We start from the raw sequence: 21,765 nt of genomic DNA on the forward strand, positions 1-21,765 counted from the left end.
AAGATAAACTAACCGTGAGAGAACATGTAAATTGGGCACCAAGCGTAAAAATTTTGGAAAATTTAATTCTATAGAGATTTCTTCATCTGTTTAATTTATGTTTGTACTTAAAACCATACACCAATTGTAAGTTTTGGGGCACTGTTGTATTTACACAACTTCACTATCTAAATAAAGGCTCGGCGATTAACATTTTGATGAACAGATGTTTTAATTGTTGTGTTTCAAAGCCACCATCCTTGAAAAAACACACTCTTCGCTAAGTCTACTATTATTAGTGGTGACGGTGTGACGCTTGGTGGCAGCAGATACGTTAATTTACGTAGGCCTGGTTTTGAACATGCGCACAAATCCAAGAACAACTTTCCACACTTCGTATGTAAAAATTAACCAGACAAACTACTGCACCCACCGAGTTTGGATGTAATTTGGCTCTCAAAGCAAACAGAGATGTAAAGCCATGTTGCAATAACTAACTCGTTTATACAGTTTCCATTCAAGTAATTACAGTTTATACGTTATAACCAAGGCGTTGTCAATTAACCATTACCAATGTAACTTAAAAACACTGGACACCTTTGAAATATGTCAAAGACCATTTGGTGTTTCTCAACATATTTTTTTATGCAAAAAATAACAATCCTGTGAAAATTTGAACTCAATTGGCCGTCGAAGTTGCGAGATAACAATGAAAGAAAAAACACCCGTCACACGCGGTTGTGTACATTCAGGAGGTCTCGAAATCAAATTCGTGATAAATTACTTCTTTCTTGAAAACTACGTTACTTCATAGGGAGCTGTTTCTCCCATGTGTTATACTATCAACACTTCTCCACATTACTCGTTACAAAGTAAGGTTTTATGCTAATAATTATTTTGATTAATTACCAATAGTGTCCACTGCCTTTTAAAGCCATTGGACACTTTCGGAACAGAACAAAAAGTTCACAGATTTACAAATAAACTTACAGGGTTTAAAGAAGGTATAATGGTGAAAGACCTCTGTTGAAATTTTATTCCATGAAATGCTTTATACTTTTTGAAAAAACATTAAAACATAATTATCAAATCTCGATATCGAGAGTTACGGATTTAATTTAAGCACATGTCATGACAGGGAGACACGTGTGGAAACAAGGGTGGGTTTCCCCGTTATTTTCTCCCAACTCCGATGACTGATTGAGCCTAAGTTTTCACAGGTTTGTTATTTTATATATAAGTTGTGATCCACGAAGTGTGGGCCTTTAATAATAATAATAATAATAATAATAATACAGCATTTATAAAACGCACTAAATCTGTGGAACATTTAAAGGCGCCTTTGGACAATACTGTTTACCGAAAGCATCCAATGGCTTTAAAACGAACTATTGCCAATGAGGGTACTGTCTATCTCGAGTCAGCTCACACTGTGCTCTTACTAGAAGCCCTATAGAGGACTCTTCCTCTGTACACAGCAGTATAATACGAAAGTGAAAGGCCGCCAGGGCTACGTACTCATACTAGATCATAGAGTTATATATAAGAACTAGAGCGCGCACTGGCCTATATACGCGCCCCGGTATGCGAGCAGGCGGCCATTTTCTAAGTTGACAAAACAGCTATCACACAGCGTGTGTTTGTGCGGCCATTTTGTAAGTTGTACAAACAGCATCGCGTGAGCGTTCAATAAAAAAAAACTCAAAAGTGTATTTCATATTCTATGCGCGTAGTGAATGGCGCGCTTGTCATCTTGCGGTCCCGTGGCGTTTGTGCACGAAGCATCACTCGTGCGCCCTATAGTTCTTATATATAACTCTATGTACTAGATACATTATGGAGACCAAGAACAAAACCAATACCGGAAAATAAAAGATCTCCACAAGTTAATTCAAAAAGACCCGAATGCTCCAGAGTGAATTCTGTACACCAAGTCTGTGGAGAAACTTTAAAGTGCAGTGTCAAAGGAAATAACTCAATAATTGTCCACAGGATGCATTTTTGAGTCACTTGTTCTTGTCACACGTCTGGCTACAATCTAATAGGTGCCGCAAGATTTGATCACGTGATTTTACTGTAAAATCAAACTTAAGATGGCTGGAATGAAAAAAATTGCTTGGTTTTATAAACAAACACGTCACTGTTCATCCTTCTTAAATAAAGAACTCACATCATTTCAACCTTTGAAATAACCTATTATGTGTATAATGTTACTTTTCAAATCATGCACTAGTTTGGCACGTACCCTTTCAAACGAACCACACACAATCTCGAATATTTGCAGCTTTTCAAACAGGTTTTTAAAACCCAGATCGCTATACAAGTATTGTGCCATGACGTTTGAAACTCTACCAACAGAATACTGAAATCTTATTCCAGAAAAAGCACATTATATATCTCTTCAGTGTTTGTGGCTGTAGATGATCGTTTACGGCGTTGTAACGTATTGTATACGTTTTCAGCATCAGCGATCTCGCCTTGACTGCCGCCATCCTTTCCCGCGCATCCTTCAACTGGCCCGGAATCGCCGGTTGTGGGCGCTGTCGTCGTCGTCACATCTGGTAAACCGCTGTGAGAATCGGCTAGTTTTAGATAGTCCGTGGTTGATGTCCGAGCGTTGCGGCACGTCGAATACACCGGAGCATCCGACGCGTTTGCCCCCTTGGTTGTCAGCTGCAAATAGTCGTACTTGATCGTAGTGTCTTCGTCGTCATCTGAACCAACGTGGTCATCAACTGCCTCTTCGTCTCCATCTTCTGACGATCTTATCGGACGATTGTTTGCTGACCGCTCTAAAGTGAAGTAAAAAGGTCGTTGCTCCCCAGCGCGTGTCGTTCTCTCATCACTGCCTTTCACTTCTTCACCTATAACAGTCGTCGGTTGCTCTACTTTCTCATTTGATTTGATAGAGCTGTAATATACGTCATTCTGTCTGGTCGCCGCCGCCTCATTGGACACGCGGCCGCCCATTTCCTGTAGAGAGGAGTAGTAAGCTTCATCTGGTTGCGTCACTCCTAACGCCCCAATAGACGTGCCGCTCACCAAGACCCCCGAGGCGGCACCGTTAACCAGACTAAAGTCGGGTTCATCGTAGTCCGAAATCCGGTTCGTGTGAGGCCGTGACCTGACTTGGTTTACAACCACCGGTTGGGGCTCGTCATAGTCGCAATGAACTGACGTAGTGCGCATGGCCAGTTGAGACGAGACCCGACTGGTGCGCACGTTGGGGAACCTGCGATCGGCTGGTTGATCCAGCTGCGTGTAGACCGAGCTGGCAGTAAGACCATCTGTCTCCACATTGTATGGCGAGTAATCTGTGATGATTGAAACGCAAGAACAAAAACATGTTAAAGCCTGTGTCCAAATATGTTATTGTACGAGGTTTTAAAAATCCAATAAGTTGGCGACCATAAAACAAAACCTGACTCAAGTGCGAACATAACATTTAAAATAAACACTGTGGAAAACTACAAACAGTTCTAATTGCACAGCTCGGCTTTTTCATGTCAGATTTTGAGAAACACAAGTACACAGATAAGTTGTTTTGCTTTACATTTAATGTGACAAAAGTGTTCTGTGCTCATTTAAGTGGCACTACCAATAATTGAACATGGCACAAAGGGCCAATTTCCCATCCGATGGACCAAACAATCACATGTTAAAGTATATTGCTTAAAAAAACACGACTGGGACTCGAACCCACTCTCTGCCAATCAGAAACACCAGAGCGTGAATACGGTGCTTTGTATAATTACTGCTCGTCCACGATTAGCCACGATGTACTGTAACGCACATTCGAGTTAATTATTATTACAGAAAGTTAAAATGTGTGTGCTATTAAAGCTTACTTGGTGTAAAATGCACGTTCCGGTACGACTCTGTCCAAGAAATCCTTCCATCTGAAATGATTAGAACATTGAGAGATAATCAGTGTACGTATATCCAGTCCTTTCTAAATCCCCGTTTGACGATAGAAACAAAACAAACACAAGCAACAACAAAAACAGTAACAGTAACATAAATGACCCCCCAACACACAAACAAACAAAAACAAAAAAAGGAAGAAGAAAAACGAAGAAGAAAAGGCCCGTATACACACACACACACTCCAACATCATGGTGATAATATCTCTTTAAATTATAGTTTAACCAATTTCTTGGTAAAACGAATACAGCTTAAGAATCCTACCGGCGAGCTAAGGGAGACAAGAAAGACAATACAATGGTTAAATACTTTGTTTACGCGGGGAAAAAAGTACAAGTCCCCCTCCTTCTGCTTGCGCTGGAGCTTTCAGTATAAAGGCAGAGGGTAATTTTGTTCCCGATATTAATCAACTGTGAATTTACTTTAATTAAACAAAACCTTTGAACGACCGTCTATTTTTCCCCTACGGCAAAATTCCAAGATTTTTAACGAGCTAGACTGACTACGTGTTTAATGTGTAATTAGGAGCGTGCGTGTAAAAGCCTATAGCATACAAGAAACAGAGAGAAGGAGGGGGGGAGAGGGGGTGTTATCGCGTTTTGATGTATTATCGACAGAAGTGGTTTGTTAGTAGAATTATGTAGTAGACGAACTAGGGCCGTATCCGAATTGGACCCTACAGCTACGGCTACGGCTGTTGCTAAGTGTGATGACGCGGAAATCTAGCCACAGACTAGCCGCAGCTGTCATTTCGGAAACGGCCTATATACGTCGATACCAAAGATTATAGAGCGCCGCAAAGCTCAAAAAAGTTACTTGCCGAAATGGCGTCCAGTGGGATTTCACATTTCAGCCCGAGTTCCGCATCTTGCGCCTTGCGGCGCTCTATAATCTTTGGTCGATACCGTATTTTATATGCGGTGTTATTATGTTTCGTCTAAACGGGATATTTGCTTGCTTTGCTCTATGATGGAGAATGTTGGAATGGATGATTGGACAGAGTTGTCCATTAGCAATAAGAGAGCCTACTAATGAGCCAAAGTTTGTTACAATCACAGTAGTGCCGAATCCGAAATAGCGGCTGTAGCTACGTCTACGACCGCTGCTTATAAGCTTCAACTGGTGATGCTCTGCGCCAATCCAGCCGAATTAGCCGTCAATTCGGACGTCAAAATGCCATTTCAACTCGTGATGCTGCGCCAATCCAGCCAAATTAGCCGTCAATTCGGACGTCAAAATGCCATTTCAATTGTGTTGGTTTAGCAGCGACAAAGTCTATACATACTGCATATCATGGCAGTGAAAGACTTGACAACCTCGGATAGTTCGTGTCGGTATGTGGAAGCAGACAGCCCCTGCAACTATATTAATCTCTAAAGAGTGCACCCAAACTCCACCCAAACTCACATAGCATGCAATGCAAAATGCTGACAATTCAAAAAATCTCACAGCTTTTTAAAGTTAAGGGAAAATCATCCATTGGCTCTTGAACATTGTATCCTCCGCTCAATTTGATATTAGGCCCGTCAAGTTGTTCTGACTTCCCCAACCTCTATAGTTTGAGGCCTGAATAAACCCCGTTAACATGCACTTGCTAATATCCAAACAATCTAAATACTGTAAACATTTTCCACCCAAGTACATTTCTTGTTAACTGAAATATATTGCTTTGAAAACAAAAGTGAAAGAGGATATTGTTGTATTGTATGTAAGTTGTACTTTAGAGGTAAACAAAGTAGTATACACCTAACACATTGACGTCATCCCGGCCGCTTGATTGAAGCTCAAATCGGTAGCAAAACAATTGAAACGCACAACTATGTTTCTATAGGTTCATCTATAATTCATGTGTTTACAGAAAACGAGGAAAACACGCCAAATGGCCGGTCGTGTTGTTCAGATCTTGAAGTTGCGCCGTCACTTTAGTTCTAAATAACGGTTTAAATTGTGTATGCCTTTCATTGAATGTTAGCATCTGCATGGACAAGTTTGTCATTCGTTCTCTACCTCAAAATGTCTCAAAAAGTCTCACCAAAACCTTAACAGTCAATAAATAAAATGGACAAACATCTCACTAGCCGCGGCAATACTTTAAAATGGGTTCCACAACAGATCGAACTACGAGTTGTTTTCACTTTGTGTGCGTCACTTATCACGTACATGTATGTAGAATTGGTGCATTATTCATGTCTGGCAAATTGCGAATAGAAGTGCATCATTAAACATGGGATTTACTGGTAGAGTAATATTACAAGTTTCCCTCATCGATTAAATCAGATGTCAGTAGCACCATACTGTAGTAGCAAATGACATTGTTTAATGGTTTAAAGACAATGGTGGACACTATTGGTATTGTCAAAGACCCGTCTTGTTACTTGATGTATCCCAACTGATGAAACAAATATGCAAAAAATAACAAACATGTGAAAATTTGAGCAAAATCGGTCGTCGAAGTTGCAAGAAGATGATAATGAAAGAAACAAACACCTTTGTCACACCAAGTTGTGTGCTTTCAGATGCTTGATTTCGAGACCTCAAATTCTAAATTCGCGGTCTCGAAATCAGATTCGTGGAAAATTACTCTTTTCTCGAATACTACATTAATTCAGAGGGAGCCGTTTCTTACAATGTTTTATACTAGCAACCTCTCCCCATTACTTGTAATCAAGAAAGGTTTTATGATAACAATTATTTTGAGTAATTACCAATCGTGTCCACTGCCTTAAAAAAAATAATAATAAGTAAACATATACGTGTATAATACATTTAGTTAACCTCTCTTGTAGTGTGATATTTTGTAAAGGAAACCTTTGTCCTTTATACGCTTAAAACACTGCCGCAGGCCTCCTCTAGTCAAAGCAAGCATACTAAAATTAATACACACTACTTCAAAATGTACAAGGGCGGGAGCCAGACTAAGCCAGAGCTGCAGCCCTTAGCCTGAGTTTGTAAAAGACCTCCAGGTTCCTCTTTAGATTAAATTGCCTTTCCGTTACATCGGAAGCCAATTTATTTGCTACAGTTTAGATACCATGTTCTATATTTACACACGATTCCTTTTTAAAGGCACTGGACACTTTTGGTATAAATTGCAAAACAAATGTAAAATAATTGTAAGCATAAACGCTTACTTGGTAACGAGTAATGGAGAACTGTAGATAGTATAAATCATTGTGAGAAACGGCTCCCTTTGAAAATGTTTTTTTTTTTTTTGAGAAACAGGTAATTTCTTTCTCAAAATAATAAGAATTCAGGCCTGAAGCCTTTTTTAGGAATCTGAAAGTACACAAGTTTTGTGCAATCAGGGTGTTTTTTCTTTCAATATTTCCTCGCAACTTTAACCACCAATTGTTGAGCCCAAATTTCCACAGATCTGTTATTTTATGCTTATGTTGGGATATCAAGTAAGAATGGTCTTTGACAATATACCAAAGGTGTCCAGTGCCATTATGCACTATTTCTAGCATTAATACATCGTGTGCTCAAAAAGTCAATGCATTTACATAATATAACTTGATATTTCTTTTATTGTATAGATCCCCCCCCCCCCGCCAATTTCAGCAAAAAATAGTTAGTCTCATTAACACGCATTCAATTCTGTTTTTGGCTTTATTTTTCATAAGTATGCAAATCTGAATTGATTTGAAATTCTTTACCCTAACTCTCTCAAAATAATATAATTTTGTTTTCATCTATTAATGCTTCAATTTTCGTTTTCGTGCAGACATGATTTCGTTTTCGTCATTCAAATTTGTTTCGGTCATTCTATTTCATATATGACATTCAAGACTACACATTGACCATTCTTAATTTCTACAACCTATTTACACTTGATGAACTTGAATTGTTGAATTACAGCTATTGATGTTGGCTTTTACACAATCTGGGTGATACTAGTGGCCTAATCGAATTGAATTATCTTATTATTTCGACCAGTGAATACATACTGGTAAAATTAGATTACTTCTTTTGACTGTCGAATGTTGATGAAACGGAGCATTAATTTTAAAACGAATTATTGAATGAGCCGGATGTCAAAACGGATGAAATAGACCGAGAAAACCTAAATTTACCTAATTTTATTAAAATGATTGTTAAAACCATTGGACACTTTCGGTAAACAGTATTGTCCGAAGGCCCACCTTCGTGTATCACAACTTAAATATAAAATAAGAAACCTGCGAAAATTTTAGGCTCAATCAGTCGTCGGGAGAAAATATAGGGAAAACACACCCTTGTTTCCGCACGTTTCGCGTGTCATGAGAAGTGATAATTGTTTTAATGTTTTCTCAACAAGTAATAAAAGTATTTCATGGAATAATATTTCAAGAGAAGTCTTTCACCATTACCTTCTGTAAACCGTGTAAGTAATTTGTAAATCTGTGAACTTTTGGGGGTTTTCTGTTCTAAAGTTTGTTATTTTGGAGAGAAAAAAAACTCGTGATCGGAAAAATATCTTTGTGTGAAAGGTTAAACCGATACGATCTTTGTGAGAAGAAAGTCCCGCATGGAAGAGGTGACACAAAAGCATGGCCGTGAAACTTTGTGATGATTGTGGGAAGCAGTCGTGGGAGGGCGCTGTACAGTTTTTGCTGAGTTGACGGCATAATTATTTGTCTCCTATGTTTATAGTATCCTTATTCAGTAACCACCTAGTGGTTAAAAGTGAATCACGAAACAAGGCCCTTGACAACTTTAAAGGCACTGGACACCTTTGGTAATTGTCAAAGTCCAGTATTCTCACTTGGTGTATCACAACATGCATATTATAATAACAAATCGGTGACAGTTTGGACTCAATTGGTCATCGAAATTGCAAGAAAATAACGAAAGAAAAACTCCATCGTTGCACAAATTTGTTTTCAGATGCCTGAGAAAGGCTTCAAGCCTGAAGTATTTCTCAGTTTCAAATGTTTGAGTGAAACATTATTCAGGCAGCCGATTTCACGAAACGCTAGGATTAATCCTATCTCGAGTAAGGACGTCGAGTAAACCGTTCTAACTTAGGATGTGTTCAATGCGTCCTAACGTCTAAGGATACGGAACTTAACTCACCCTAAGTCCTAAGATTAATTAGGAAGAAATTAATTAGGTGAAATCGACAGCAGGGGTCGATTTTACAAAGATATTCCTAGTGAACTTGAAACTTGTACTTTGACTATTTAGGAGTTAGACAAAACTTCGGACTATAGTCCTTTAGCTAGGACGAGTAACTCGTCTTAACTCGAGATAAGACTGCTAAGTCTTAATTTTTTCAAATCAACCCAAGTGCCTTTAAATGCTTGGGGTGAATTAATAATGTTGGACAGAAACAAAAAAGTGACAGCAGACAGACGGGTACGGGGTTGTACGGTCCTCTGACAGGCTCTACCCTATTCGCTGGGCAGGAAGTATGAGTGGCAACCCACACGTCCCCAAGGGGTAGTGAAAATGTGATTCTTAGCCTATGAATCGAACTAGGGCTCGATTTTCACAAAGCTTTGGGGTTCATCTTATACGATGAGTCGTCAATGCTGACATAATACTTTGTGTTTTGATGTCACACTTAATTTAATTTGGTACGCAGTTAAGATCCATCCTTTTCAAATTGGGCCCGCGGGTTCAGTTCTTAACGTTATTTATTTTTGGAAACTACGGTTGCGAGATTGGCAATAGTGCAGACTTAGACCTGTCAAACCCATTAATTGTGCACATGCTCTGAGTTACGAAAACAATACACATTTAAGTCTGCTGCCACCTAGCCTCTCCTAGATTCTCATTGTCGACCTACACTCTGGGAATGTAATGTATTATAGAGTGATCGAGGTTCCAGTGTTTAGTGGCTGCATGGATGACACTGGGACACAACACCACAATGAGCACCATGAAAGCCTTCCACAATCTAACCTTGATACATGACCGCAACTTTAATTTAGAGCCTTTAAAGGCACCGGACACCTTTGGTATTACTGCCAAAGACCAGTATTCTCACTTGGTGTATCCCAACATAATATGCCTTGACATAGTATACAGAGGGAGCCGATTTCCACAATGTTTTATACTACCAACAGCCCTCCGTTGCTGGTTACCAAGTAACTTTTTATGATAATAATTATTTTGAGTAACATCCTCGAGTGTCCAGTGCCTTTAAGGGGTATGTTTTGGTCGTTGGCACAATTACAACTTTACCTGTATGCCGAGTTTTATCGTGTCCCAGAAAAAAAAAGTAAAAGCGGTCACTACACATAGTGCACCTGCTATTACTTACTCTTATTAATTTTCTAATATTAAAAGTGAAGTATTTTCCGTCAGTCATTTCAACTTCGAGACAGAGGGGAATTCGTTCAGGAGGGGCCTTTAATGCCAAAGCCAATTTTGTCCAATAGAATAAAAAGGGGACATGGTTAATATTTTTACGGCCCATATCTGCCAGCCATTGACCCTTGAGGTAGTGGGGGACTATGGGTTGTTTCCCCCCCTGCGTATAAACAAAAGAAAACCAGATTTAACTCCTTGTGCTGGCTTGTATCCAGCAAAAGAAAAATTGTAAAACGGATATCCGATTATGACAGTCCAGTTGTTTTGATCGTGGATACTTTCCCTTTAGTGTGCTAAGAAATGTTGTATTATTTTAATGACATTCAAAGGTATTGAACAGGTTTGGTGGGGTTTACAAAGTTTGTTCATTTTCTGTTTAAGGCACTCCACTACGAGCCCTGGGGTGGATTTCACAAAGAGTTAGGACTATAGTCTTTTTTCGAGTTAGGATCAGTTACTCGTCCTAACTTAGGACTATCCGTGCAATTTGTATATCTCCTAGGACTAGTCCTAAGTTAGGACTAGTCCTAACTCTTTGTGAAATCGACCCCTGGCTTATTAGGATCGGCCTCACGCGCAATATCGTGTCACGACTGCCGTAAAATTAACAGTAAAGTTAGCTTTGCAAACTAACTTTTTGTTTAGCGCGTTAAATTTGGGGTTTGAAAATTTAATATTAACAGAGAGGCAATTATAACTATAAAAAGTCCCAATATTATAATTTAGGGAAGGATGTGGGTTACCCCCTTGTTCACAATTACCCAAACTGCCCCACACCCTTTCCATTTACGCACTTATCTACAGTTGGCATCACGTGGTAACATTTATTAAGTTTTCCTCGTGCAAACAAGGCGCGTTTTTATGCATTTATTTAAAGGCAGTGGACACTATTGGTAATTACTCAAAAGAATTATTAGCATAAACCCTTACTTGGTAACGAGTAACGGGGAGAGGTTGGTAGTAAAAAAACCAATGTGAGAAATGGCTCCCTCTGAAGTGGATTAGTTTTCGAGAAAGAAGTAATTTCCACGAATTTGATTTCGAGACTTCAAGTTTGGAACTTGAGGTCTCGAAATCAAGCATCTGAAAGCACACAACTCTGTGTGACAATGGTATTTTTTCTTTCATTATTATCTCGCAACTTCGATGACCGGTTGAGCTCACATTTTCACAGGTTTGTTATTTTATGCATATGTTGAGATACAACAAGTGAGAAGACTGGTCTTTTACAATTACCAATAGTTTCTAGTGTCTTTAAGTTCAAATGTACACAAAAGATAATGTCTTTACAAGAACGTTGATTAAAAAAAAATAAAGCGGACGATAAAATCTAGACGAAAAATTGTTTAAATTCCTCAGAATGCTCTCTGAGATTTATTCTGTACTACGGAAACACTTGTGTTCTAAAGCTACTTTTAAAGTCACCAGGAAATAGAATTTGTTTTTCTTTCAGACATAAGAGTATATGCTTACGAACAATAAAACATGTTTTTTTGGTAATTGTTTGTCACGATTTATATGTTGACAAAATATATAAAGTTGTTTGGGGGCTGACTCCGCCTACCCCTTTTGTGACGCCAATCGAGGCAGACTTTGCCTATCATCATTTCTTTCGTTAAATCCTTTCAAAAACATACCTTGCAATCCAAACCTGTTTGTAAATCAAAAAGTCTATAATTATTTTACAAATAATCGACTGATGGAAGAATATGTTTCAGCACCCCCGCCTTATCTTGCCATAGGGACCCACAGCCGAGTTCATACCCTAGCCTTGCTCATTTCCGCACAACGGAAACATCCATTAGCAAGACGACCTTTGACCTCTCATGTATGTTTCGCAGCCCTGTTAGAATAACTGTGACTTTCAGGGAACTATGAAATGATAGATTCGTGTTAAAGGGGCATTTCAATATTTTTTGTTTACTAACAAAACAGTTGCTTGCAGTATAAGCACTTGTATAAGTAATCCTCAACTAACTGACAAACCTGTAAGTTAAAGATCGATCGGCCATCTGGATTACGGGAAAATTTTGCATGACATTTTGCATGACATCGACTGAAAAAGGGAATGAAACACTCACTGTGTGATTATCTCCGAAAGGGAAGTTGCTTTATTTATTTCTCGTGAACAAAAAATACATTTCAGACAGAAAATATTTAAGGGATGTTTTCTACTGTCATCATCATCAGGCTGTGTAAGTTTTGTGTAAATCTGTGATCTTAGACGAGTTTTTGTCTCTCCACTATGCTCCTTTAAGGTAGAGCTATAAGAAAGAATAATCCATACAAGGCTTTATTGACAAGTAGGGCGTAGTTCATGATATTTATAGCATTTTAGTCAACTTTGTTTAAATGTGGATTTTCCTCCGCGTTTCTCGAATCATCAATCTCTGTTTCGAATCCAAGAGGGGCAAAATTAGAACTCAGGTTACCAACTGAACCATTTGGCTCAGTGAAAGCCTCAGCATCCGGCTAAGGGATAACTGCTCGTATAAGGGAGTTTAGCAAAGACAGTACCGAATTTGAACCTTTTGGGCTCAGGATAAGCCTGATCCCGCTATGGCTGTAACTGCCCAAACGGGGTTTCTCAAATACAGTAGTCAATTTGAACTTTTGGGCTAAGTCAGCGAAAGCCATAAACGGCTACGGCTTAAGACAGAAGCGAATTTACAACATTTCACGTCGGCAACGATTGTAACTGCCAAAAGTGCAAACAAATACGGTGTTTTATAAAGACAGCAATGGAATTAATAACTGAGCGTCCGGCTATCTTGTAATGCAGCTTCGTGCTGCCAGTTTTTTTTTTTTTTTTTTTTTTTTTTTTTTTTAATAAAAATGAATGAATGAATGAATACAAATTCAAGTCCCTAGGGTGTTTTATAAAAACGTCTAAGAGGCGAACTACAAAATTACTGTGTACAAGAAGGTCGCAGAAGTAACTGTCAACAGTGCCAATTATGGTGTTTTATAAAGAAAGTGTTTAATTTACTGAACGCTACAACGATTATGGTTGTTACTGCCTGTACGGTATTTTATAAGGACAGAATCGGTCGTAATTGGTAAAACAGTGTTTAATAACGACATTTTAATTAATCTGAACAATACAACTGCTACATGTGTTATTGCCAACTTGTTGTTTCATAACGACAGTTCGTAACACAGAATCGTATTTTACTAACGCTACAACGGCCGTAATGTCATAACTTGTAATGCAGTATTGTTTACAACGACAGTTCGAACTTACTGAACGCTACAATGGCTATGGTCGGGAACTGCCTGGTATGGTAATGTTGTTACGACTTTATCGAAATTTTCTGAAAGCTACAACGTTTTTTTTTTTTTTTTTTTTTTTTTTTTTTTTTCTTATACAAGTCGCAATACACACAAGACCTAGGCCACTTCAAGGTGAGGGCTACACCTTTTTTTCAGAGGCCGTTGCCGTCTACTCCTGAGGCTGAAACACGGTCGTAACTAGCAATACAGACAGAATCGAATACAGCTATATTAAACAAATCAAAATGTGTGTCTTTGGCAAACAGATCCCACCCCTTTCAAAGAAAGTTTATTCTTTCGAAGTGTTTTGACAGAGGGTTCTCTCTGTAATTTTCTGACTAACTCGTATACGTGTATAGGTGACTAACCAATGACAACAAAACTCAAACTAGAGGGTCGAGCTTGCTTCTTGGGGATGATTCGACACTTACAAGATAAAGGCATAGCATACCTCAAGGAATTGAAACCGTTTTGTTGGTTTGATCCTTTACAGATGTAGAAAATATACGATACAACTAACCTGCGAAAGATTCATTTCAAAAGGCAGTCGCGATTGTTTTGATATCGCCGAAATTCGGAGCGGTTATAAGTTCAAGCAGAGAGAGAGTATTCCCTATCATGGGAATACACAATCTGAGAGATGTGCTTGAATGTGAAGTTTCTTAGCTGTACAACTTAACTATTTGTCCATTACTTCGAAGTGAAATTATTCTCAAAGTTATATAGGTGCTTAAAGGCCCGGACACATTTGGTAATAGTTGTCAAAGACCAGTCTTCTCACTTGTTGTATCCCATCATAAGCATAAAAAATTAATAGCAAGCCTGTTAAACTTTGGGCTCAAATGGTTTATCGAAGCTGCAAAAAAAATGGTGAAAGAAAAAAACACCTTTGTTGGACAACATTTGTATGCTTTCGGATAGGAATAAAAGACTTCTAGCTAGAAGTAATTTATTCTTTTAGTGAGAAATTACCTCTTTCTCAAAAACTATGATACTTCAGAGGGAGTCATTTACCACAATGTATACTATCAACAGCTCTCCAGTGCTTGTTACTAAGTAAGTTTTCAGGTTATTACCAAACGAGTACACCTCCCCTTTAATCGAAAGATGCTGTTCGTCCTACCAAGTAAAGTAACAACCAAACGTATACGTTTCCTTATAGGTTCAGCGGCACAAACAACCAGTTTCCAAATGCATTTTACACTGTTCATAATCTACAAGCTTCAACTTAAAAGTCATAAACTTGAAAGTCTAAACTTTCATGTGAAACTTTGCCTGAAATTATGATTTTGTGCTAGAATTTTTTCTCCCGAAACTCCACGGGTTTCTTATAGATTTGCCAAACCCACGGCAAACAACAAAATAATATTTTTATAAATATTAACTTTCGGGTTTTTTGGGGGGGCAAGAGTGACCATCTGTTCAGTTATTGTGTCGATGAAACTATTAATGATGGCGTCAAGTGCCTTTCCCCAAACATGTTTGAAGTATCAAACTAAGAATAAAGCTTTACTTCGTGACGGAAGAAAAATACATATCCATATAGAAGCAAAATGTGTGTGTATGTGTAATCAACCCCAGTCATTGGTTGACGGTCATTTGAAAATCACTTAAAGGGAATACTTGCCTTCTCCCGTGATGACCGACATTGGCACCTCGTCATCGGTGACTGAATGTCTGAAGAAGAAAGCAAGAACAATGGGTAAAGAGTTCTAGTATTGTTTTGTTGACTGTTTATTTGATGTTCATTTGAACTCTAGAGAAAGTATTATCCGAAAATTTAGATGCATTTTCGTGTGGATCGTTATATTCTACTATAAACATCTTCCTAACCATTATTGTATGACTTTTTATAACAAACGGTGTACACACGCTTAAGACCAACTCGCCCGATCCAAGCGGCGTGTCCCTATAATGATACAGCGAGACCATGACTGCACTATCGATGAAAAAAAACAAAACATAGTAGTACCAAACATGTTAACTTTTAATGTAAATGAATGTGAATGTTAAGTGGATAAGAGACTGGGTACCAGACTTCCGGATGAGTAGCTCGGCTCCACATTATTCTGAGAAAAATACGTATTATCGGCTTGTATTTGAAATGAATAATTGGCATTTAACCTACAGCATGAGTTCCAACAACCACAACAACAGCTAAAACAACAACATCGACGACGAAACAACAACAACGACAAAAACCTCAACGACAACAACAGCAACAGTAACAACACCAGCAGCAGCAGCAGCAGCAGCCGCAGCTGCACAAACGGCAGCCTACCAGCGGCTGCAGTCACTCGTAGGTTCCAGAGAGAAGCGTATGCACTTCCAACTCTCTCATGACAAATTTACAATATCAACATCGTATATTGACAACATAAGCACACAGCACAAAAGGATATCGTGACCCACCCTCTACATGACATCGGCAATGCTTTTATGATAGTTGAACAAATCAAGATTCAAGATTCAAGATTCAAGATTCATGACAACATAAGCAACAGCAGCAGCAGCAGCAACTATATGCACGAACACAAATTAAAAATGAAGGTTGTGCCTAAAAGTGAAAATAAAGAACAAACAATAAAATTCAAAAGTGTTTACCGTTTCCGTCTCCATCTAATTGAGATTGCTAGCGTTAAAAGCACAAGTAGTGCAACTACAGTGGCGGCAATAAGTGAGCCATAAGAGGCCAAAGGTCGAGCTGAAATACAAAGGGAAATAAAATGAACATTAAGAGTAACTATAAACATAAATATGAATGGTAAACTTGTGGGTACAACCATGTTGGGTACAATCTCTTTTGAAGGAGTGGTGGCTCTGAAAAGAGCCGGTTTGGTATCGACGTTTCGGACAGCATGCTCTGCTTGTCTTCATGAGTAACGAAGATTGTGAACTTTTATCTACAAAATGTATACATTTCCTCATCATTATTCTACAGGAAGATAAAGTGATAATGTTTCGAAGATTCCAACCCCATCTGATCTCAGTAAACATTTCTGGTTGTTACTGTTTTAATCATTGTCTGCACACAGAGTAGTGTTGCAGGTTAGCGTTTATGCTGATTTTATTTTGGTTTATGTTTGTTTTAGAAAAATGCTCCTACCATCATTTCCCCAAATGAGGTGTTTTGCTGAATGCATTTCCATAACGTGAATAGACCTTATCGCAAATACCAATGCGCAAGCGCAGACTGTTGAATGAGGTGCATTGTGGGATAGATAGGGATCAAATTTGGATACCAGCTAGACCACAATGCACCTAATTCCAAGCGTTACGCGCGCGCCCCGGTATTTGCGAAAAGGTCTATGACAATCCTATGCCAATATGACACTCTTCCCTGAACTGCGTAACCCACTGACCCACTCCCAGTGGCTCTTTTCGAAACCACGGCTCCGGGTCCAGATTCCGCTCAGGCTAGCTTGGCCCCGCTGTTGTTTTGACAACAATGCGCGTTCTTTGGGTAGGTGCCGTGGATTCGAAAACGGCCGATGGCTCGTAGCCATGACCAAGATGTGCCTCTGTGTGTTTGGCCCATTTCTATGCAAACTACAGGCACTGTGGTTGGAGGTTAAACGGCCATGACCTGATTTCACGCAAAGCTTTGATTGCTATCAAGATGAGAATCTGATGAATCAATCATAATTCTTTGTGAAATAGGACCCTGTGTGAATCATCTTTGGTGATTTTAATTTTCACAACAGTGATTGGTAGTGACGTCACAGTTAAGGATTTGTAGATTGGAGTTGTTATTAATGGTGCACAAGGCGGTTCCTAACGACCATCAACAACAGGGGGTGCTATTGAAAACATTTGAGAAAAACCCGGTTGAACATGATATACATATATATATCTTCTGTTTGTTTAATTAATCTGTGCCTGTGCGCCAAAAAATTAAGGGGACACCTTGGGCAAATGGATTGGGATTTAGGCCATTAAAAGGTTAACAATTGTTCGTTATGAAACGAATATTGCTGGAACTATTTTAATGTTTCAACGTGTTCAAAGTATAAGGATCCACATAAAATTATGCCTCGAAATTGTGTGGTTTCCTTTCACTTCTTGAACTGTCACAGTTTCCGAAGTTTTGTAGATTCGAATATCTGCTTCCACAATTTTCAAAATACCGCAAGAACATATTTTTTATTGTACTACCTGTAAGTTGTTAGCAAACCTGTGAACATTATAATTGTTTAATGTTGCCCTTTAACAAAATTGAATGAGCTGGATGTTCAAATTAATGGATTTTATTGATACATGACAAGGGATTTTATTGATGTTTAACTTATTTCATTCAAGAGGATTATATATTTCTCGTAATCGGGTATTAAAGAGAGGTTCAAAATCCTGTTGTTTTGATGTGTCATCCCAACAGCTGATTTTCGTTTCGCGTTGAAGGGTCATGATTTCGTAACAGAAATACGTCAATGGTATATATTTAGATTGTTAGCTTTGGCTGAAACGTGAGCCACAATGAGGCTCCCTGTCCAATGGCGACTGGTGATTCATCATAAAAATCATACACTACAGGAAATCTCGTTATAGGATACCAAGTCCCAGACGGAGTAAAAAGTCAGAACTAATTAGTTGTGTTGTACATAATATTGGAAATGAAACTTTGACCGTACGTGTTGCATGTACACCAGTTTTCTTTTGTGTTATTTTTTTCTTTGCACCCACTCCCCACTGTAGGCTACTCCAAAACTGGAGAATTTAAAATCTATGTCCATGCTGGAATAATAAAAATTCAGAGTAAAGTGAGGTTACATAATTTCTTTGAGAAACGCAACATCAAGCTTGATTTCAGTTGGTTTCAGTTCAGGGCCCAATTTCATAGAGCTGCTAAGTAGAAAAAAAGTTGCTTAGCATGTCATTTCTTCCTTGATAAAAACATGATTACCAACCAAATTCCAACGTTATTTTCAGGATAAGCAAACAAGAGCCGCTGAACATCAGTGTCAAGCAGTATGCAGCATACGGAAATGTGGTTGGTAATCCTGTTTTTATCGAGAAAGAAAATTCATGCTAAGCGAATTGTTGTGCCTATATTAGCAGCTCTATGAAATTGGGCCCTGATGGTAGCTTGATGAAAGATTAAGTTGTTTTAATTACAGCTATAAGGTTTATCAACATTTGTATACAAATCATGTCAACTGTGTTGCGTTAGCATTTCCAGTGGAAAACCACCAAACAGATTCAGATTATATTACATTTTTGTTGCATGTAGGAAATTGTTTAATTGGTTTGATTCATTTGCATTTGTTTGTATGCACCCCGTATAGTTTGCATCTCAAATTCACTTTAGCTGAGCTTGGGCTTTGTTCTGAGGTGTTGCGTATAATAAAGAGTGCCGTTTCTAAATCTTGGATTTGTTTCTGATTATTACTTCTCATTTGGTTTCTTCATTTGGAATTTTAAACAGTTCGCAGAGGCAACATAAGAATTTCGTCTACATCGTCTGTCTAAAAATGTGGTTGGAACCCCGGGAATATCTCATAATATAAAGGATGCCTGCATTAAAGACATTGGACCCTTTCGGTTCAGAAAAAAAAAGTTCACAGATTTACAAACAACTTACAGGGTTTACAGAAGGCAATGGTGAAAGACCTCTCTTGAAATATTATTCCATGAAACGCTTTACTTTTTGAGAAAACAGCAAAACAATATAAATTCCCGTAAACGAGAATTACGGATTTATTTGAAACACATGTCATGACACGGCGAAACGCGCGGAAACAATGGTGGGTTTTTCCGTTGTTTTCTCCCGACTCCGATGACCGATTGAGCCTAAATTTTTACAGGTTTGTTATTTGATATAGAAGTTGTGGTACACAAAGTGTGGACCTTGGACAACACTGTTTACCGAGAGGGTCCAATGGCTTTAAGCATGCACGTAAAGGCCACCACCCGGGATCCCCATATAAAAGCCTGATAAATCTATGACGGCAATTCCTATAGAGAGTTATTTTCACTTCTCGCCGCTAGGGATTTTTGTCTTTGCATAAAGTCAACATTTTCATACAAACCGATCAGATCGATCATGTTGAAAGATGTTCCATTAAGGAGGGGAGTAGGGAAATCAGTGTTAGTTGAGGAGACCGCTAGGGAACGAGGTTGGTCTTTACGGCGTCGGGAGACATTTGTTTCGTCCGGACAATAGAATTGCAATCCTTAAAAATGGTCCTGATTTGTTTTTAAGAGTTCCTTTTTCAAATCCTTTTTCTCAACGAATTTTTCCGTTACAAAGCACTATGACAGTGGCAAATTTAATGCGCGGGAAATAAAATTGCCGCGGAAGGACTGGTTAAGAGCCTTTTGTTTGACGGGGAGGGAGACCCCGAGCAAACCCCTGGTCAATTCACTGGGTGGCGCCGCTGCGGGGTCGAAAACACAAAGCAGTCACAATATCATTTTGCATTCAAATGAATATTTATTAATAATTATTTTGTTATATTTTCTTGTTTATTGTTGATTTCTTATGGTGTCTTTTGCGCGATACGAGAAATATGCGTCATTATTTGGTTCAATTGAAATCGATTAAATCTTCAATCTACAAACACAAGTGTGGACTAAGTAAATTTTCAGTCGATTGCTTCATGATTATGTATAAATACATAATGCAGTATGTTAATATACCCACCATAATCAAACTCAATCCGATTGCAGCTTATCGATGATCTAGTACAGATCCGTTCATAAATCGATTGGTACATCGATGATATATATTCAATATATCAGTGTGTATTGTACAGCACCCTATCAGTCACTAATAAGAATCAATCGATCCATTGACAAACTAGTCAATAACTTTGGTTGATCGACCAAGAATTGTTCTAGTCGATATATCTGTTAAAATGAAATTACAGCACCAACCTCCTCTGCCTGGCACCGTGATGAACTCAAAGCCGAGTTCAGGGGTCATCGTAGTCGTGGTCTCAATGAGTCTTTCGGTGTGCACGAAATCGTAATCATCATCGTCGTCGTCGTCTTTAAGAAACGGAACTCTGTGTTGGAGAAACAATAAAAAGATTGACCCGTAAAGATTTCATCAAAGTTGACTATTCATAATAATAATCTGTATTTATTAGTTTATTATTTAGAGCCCTTTTTAACGAGGGTCACTCATCCACGCAGCTGATCACTACATAAAATTACCTCAGAGACAAATTATGACAAACAGTGACCAGACTTGGCAGAAGGCCCACAAAAATGGATAAGGGTTACTAAAAATAAAACATAGGCCTAAATACAAAAGGACAAGTCAAAACCATATCAACCAACCACAACAAAATATGGATGTTAAAACAAAAGGAAACAGTAATGCAATTTTGAAGATAGTAGCCATTTTATTTCCTGCTGCTATTAGCGAAGCCATGCAGCTCACAACACTATACTGAAGTTAGCATTCAAGAAAAAGACTCTGCCAGGGTTGAAACGTCAATACCCTAACCGCCAACCACAACAAAAAATAAGGAGATTTAAAAATAATGAAACATTAATGCAATTTTGAAGATAGTAGCCATTTTGTTGCCGGTGATTCTCTGCTACTGTGAGCGAAGCCATGCAGCTCATAACACTATATACTGAAAATACCCTTCAAGAAAAATACCCTGCTAGGGTTGAAACGTCAGGCCATTGGTTTTTTGTCTTTGCATTTTAGCATAATATAGTTTCGTTTGGTTGGTAATCAGTTTACAAACGATAATTCTACTTTCTCAAAATATTATTTCGAAAAATAATGACACTTACAGAGAAGGGGGAGGGACCCAGTCATCGGAGAATCTTCGAGATCGTCTCCAATCTGACGCCATTCCTCAGCTAATCCCACACCAGACTCGACTCACTCTCTCTTGCAACACAATCGAGTTGTTCGCTTCTCAATTCCTGATCCCAGCCGTGTTAAAACAAAAACGACGTCCTAATATACACCTGTTTTCGGCATCAGTTAAAAGTCTTAATTGCCTGAGTTTTAAAGCCCCCCTCGTTGAAAGCACACGAGTGACTTTAGCCCCACTTCACTTGCCGCAGCCGTGCCAGCTAATAACACTACTACTTCAGAAGTAGGTTCGAGGTTGCTGCCTTTTCTATTTTATTTCGGTCTTTTTTATTCTCTGAATCACGTTCACATCCGTTTTTGATTTAGCAGGGGGGGGGGGAGAATCACACACGTTACAAAAAATGTCTTTAAATAATGAAATAAACTACTGAGTTAAGGGTCACACATGCAGTTGACATTATTAGAGAAAACGCATACATTAATACATTTCACTGCTGTGGTGGCTTTTCAGTTA

The 21,765-nt window shown here is 38.6% G+C and overlaps 1 protein-coding gene across 1 annotated transcript; it reads right to left on the bottom strand.

Moving 5' to 3' along the window:
• Nucleotides 1–1,734: 1,734 nt before the first annotated feature.
• Nucleotides 1,735–21,493, bottom strand: LOC117288034. Its single transcript, XM_033768716.1, has 6 exons — nucleotides 21,224–21,493; nucleotides 20,348–20,478; nucleotides 16,079–16,178; nucleotides 15,102–15,151; nucleotides 3,828–3,878; nucleotides 1,735–3,293 (listed from the first exon to the last, which is right to left on the bottom strand). Exons 1-6 carry the CDS (start codon nucleotides 21,283–21,285, stop codon nucleotides 2,350–2,352), a joined length of 1,338 nt encoding a protein of 445 aa, XP_033624607.1. The 5' UTR covers nucleotides 21,286–21,493; the 3' UTR covers nucleotides 1,735–2,349.
• Nucleotides 21,494–21,765: the final 272 nt, after the last annotated feature.

This window comes from Asterias rubens, chromosome 3 (assembly GCF_902459465.1).
Source record: "Asterias rubens chromosome 3, eAstRub1.3, whole genome shotgun sequence".
NCBI classification, from domain to species: Eukaryota; Metazoa; Echinodermata; class Asteroidea; order Forcipulatida; family Asteriidae; genus Asterias; species Asterias rubens.